This window comes from Bison bison, unplaced genomic scaffold (assembly GCF_000754665.1).
Source record: "Bison bison bison isolate TAMUID 2011002044 unplaced genomic scaffold, Bison_UMD1.0 scf7180017864263, whole genome shotgun sequence".
Taxonomy (NCBI): domain Eukaryota; kingdom Metazoa; phylum Chordata; class Mammalia; order Artiodactyla; family Bovidae; genus Bison; species Bison bison.
In genome coordinates this window covers 4,203,855-4,207,351 of record NW_011494835.1, presented here as the reverse complement: position 1 = coordinate 4,207,351, position 3,497 = coordinate 4,203,855, and the positions used below count along the sequence as shown (strand labels likewise).

General features: G+C 45.5%; 1 protein-coding gene across 1 annotated transcript in view; it reads right to left on the bottom strand.

Moving 5' to 3' along the window:
* Positions 1–299, bottom strand: part of MANBA (mannosidase, beta A, lysosomal) — a 126,051-nt gene extending 125,752 nt beyond the window's left edge. Inside the window, exon 1 of the mRNA XM_010848280.1 lies at positions 42–299. Coding sequence (XP_010846582.1) covers positions 42–218 — 177 coding nt within the window. The 5' untranslated portion in view covers positions 219–299. The remainder of the gene's footprint in view (positions 1–41) is intronic.
* Positions 300–3,497: the final 3,198 nt, after the last annotated feature.

The window sequence follows — 3,497 nt, the reverse complement described above, 5'->3', positions numbered from 1 at the left end:
ACCTGGGCGCAGATTCCTGGCGGGGCGGCCGCACACAATACCTTGATGATCCTCTTGTTGAACAAGGCGCTGTGCACGCAACCGGGAACCGCCGCGGGCAGCTGCAGCGAACCGTTCCCGCTGTGGATCTTCCAGTTTCCCCGCAAAGTGATGCTGACCACCTTGGTAGCGAAGCCCGCACCGCACGGCGCAAGCAGCAGGAGCAGGCGGAGGAGCATGGTGTTGCCCGGTACCCGCACAGGGCAAGAACCCGAGGGATGCGGTGGGCAGCGGAAGCCACGCTCGGCCTGAGCTCTGGCTGTCCCCGCCCCGGGGCCCGCCCCCGGTCCCGCCCACGCCCCCGATTCGCGGCCACGCCCCCAGGTCAGCTGAGCTAAAGGCACCTCGACGGAGTCCCCAGCTCCGCGGGCGGGCTGGCAGCGCAGAGATCGCTCGGTTTGGCGGAAGCCTGCGGTCGTGAGTGCTGGAGCCGCTGCACCTGTGCTTCGCTCCGGGCTCGGATCGCTCTGGGCTCGGACTGCCGCGGTCTGCGTCCTCCTCTGGGCTTATTCCAACTGCTTCGGCGTGTGAACGGAAGGCGAGAGCCATGCACGGTAATTGGGACACACAAATCTCTGGGCGCAAAGTGGCGCACAGCCTCGGGGAGCTCAGGGACAGACAGTAGTGTGAGGAGAATACAGCCAGAGACGCTCCAAAGAACAGAAAACCAAGACACCCCATCACTTCAGTTTCCCCCAGTTTCCCCAGACCCTCGTCCGTGCTGCAGGCGTCTCCCCGGCACGGGTAACGCGCATCTTTTGCTGCTCTACAGGTTGGTCTCAAGAACAGTCTGCGCAGTAAACAAGTATAAATACTAAAGTACCTATTCGTAGGGTTGTTGTGAGAGTTGAGAAAATTCGTGTACAGCGTGCAACATAGGGCCCAGCCAGAGAAAACAAAGCACGTTGGCCTGATGTTCGTGGACTACAACCTTCTGTTTTGTAAAGTCACGCAGAGGAGGTTCCTGACGTTCGGGAAACCTGAACTAAAATGCACAGGCAAATTTAAAATCCTCTGTCGCTCAGTAGCTGTGGGACTTAGGCAAGCCACGAAATTTCTAATACCCCTGTTCCTTGAACTCGAAAATGGAGACAGTACTCTTTTTTCCGGGTTGTGATCAGCACACAATGAGTTAACATATTTGGCTGTCCTAGGAATGCCAAGGTACCCCCAAAACACCACAGGTTTATGTCAAGTCTCATGGCAGCACAGTTTACCTGAGTCCCAATTTTGCAATTGGATGTAACTGTGATCTGGGAAGTTAAGAAGGAATTTAACATTGCATAAAATAGACTGACATATGACTGTGTTGATGTTATCTGCCTTATTCCTATATTTAAGCAGAAGTCTTTGAAAAGAAGTTCTCCCCTCATCAAATCCAACCTTTGTTTTGCCTTATGATGGCCTTGGAGTTGCCTGATTCTGTAGACACAGAATGGTATTTTATTTTTTTACAGTCAGCGTTTTCAAAAGCCTAGCATCTTGGCTTTTAGGGACATTTGGATTATCCAGCCCAAGGCTCTGGCTTTACAGCTGAGGGAACAAGGTCCAAAGAAGTCAGGTGACCACCTGTAAGACGATCAGAAAGGATGCCTTTCCTGGCTCTCGTGGGGCCCATTGATGTTAAGGGGGAAAGGCTCTGGCTGGTTCAAAGGCTTCTTCACTCCAGAAGCATTTTTACTTCTAATAGGAACAGAGCTCTAAACTCAAATTATATTCCCTGACTCATGGCATTAAACGGCTAGCCCGTCTGTTCAGAACTGATAACAAGACTTACAGCAGCAAGGGTGGCAATGGGGTGTTTGTTTCTGTTTGTAAATCCCAGAGAGCCCATTAAGCCAAGTCAAAGGAAAATTCATCTCATCCCTGTGAATATGTTTGGATATATTCTGTTATTCTATTACAAACATTTTAGGGCATCTATTTAAAAAAACAAGAATAGAGACTTAGCATTCCTCCTTTCAGCCCAAGACACAAATATGACATCATTAGGATTACTTCACTTTGAAAACACATTGATCCAAATTCATATAATGTACACCACCATGAGTGAACTGTAAAACTGTAATGTAAGCTTTAGACTGTGGGTGATAATAATGAGTCAAGCTCGGTTCATGGATGATAACAAATGTACCATTCTAGTGGGGGCTGTTGATAATGGGGTAGACTGTGCATGTGTGGGGGCAGGGCATGTATGGAATGTCTGTATTTTCTATTCAGTTTTGATGTTAATATAAAATTGCTCCATATATATATATATACACACACACATACATATATATCCATGGATCAAAGACATAAAAGACTTTCAATTACTGTTTTATCATGTCAGGAGCTTAAAAGTCATCACTGTATCCTTAAAAACAAGTAAAAAGCTGAACAGACTGAAAATCACCAGCTTTTGTTAGATCTGTCAGAGAATTCAGGCGAAAGGGCAAACTGCTGCCCCCGAAATTGGAGAAAAAGACAGGTGTATATACAGAGAATCACAACTTACCAAAGCAGAAACCCATGAGTAGAAAACTCTGTGAAAACCAGTACTAGGGAAAGAAAATCTAAACTCTAATTGCTGAGTTGCTGGAGGCTCAGTGTGGACAAATCTGAGAGTTTAAAAACTTCACAGGAACTCAGCCTTTGTGGGTCTCCTAGGATTTTGTGTTTTGTTTCCATATCTATCTGTCATATTGAAGATTCTCAGGTTATTTCCCTCAAACTTCCAGCAGGGGGACAGGGGAAAGGAACTGTTCTGAAATACTTGAAGCATTCTGAAGGGCTACCTCAAGAGAAATTATTTTATCAGAGCCTTACCTGATGGAGTTTTATCAGAGCCTAACGTAGAAGAAGGGAAATACCCCCTAGCCTTCTTGCCCTAGCTAAGGGGCTGTAAAAAACACGAGAGACACTTAGGAAATTCACAGTGCTCAAGTTCACCAAAAGACTAAGGCCTAATCACAGGACTATAAAAAGCTTCCTCTATGACTATAAGTTTCCTCTCTCCTCATGCCCTCCCACTAAATCACTGAAGGCCTCTTTGCCACTGTTCCTTTCACCCCATACATCATGTATGGCTTTCAACAAAAAATTACAAGGCAAAAACAGAGCAAGCCCTTGAACCAGACTCATGTATAGCAGGGATGTTCAGTTATCAGGACAAGAATTTAAAATATTAGGCCAGCATTGGCCTAATACCAACACCAGACAAAGACCTTACAGTAAAAGAGAACTACAGACCAATATCTCTGATGAACATAAATGAAAAAATCCCTAACAAAACATTAGCAAACTGAACCTAACTATATATTTTTAAAGTGTGTGTATATATATATATATACACACACTTTAAAAATATATATATACCATAAACAAGCAGGATTTACTCTGGGTATGCATGGCTGGGTCAACATTCAATCAATTAATGTAATTCATTACAGCAATAGGTTAAAAAATAAAAATCACAG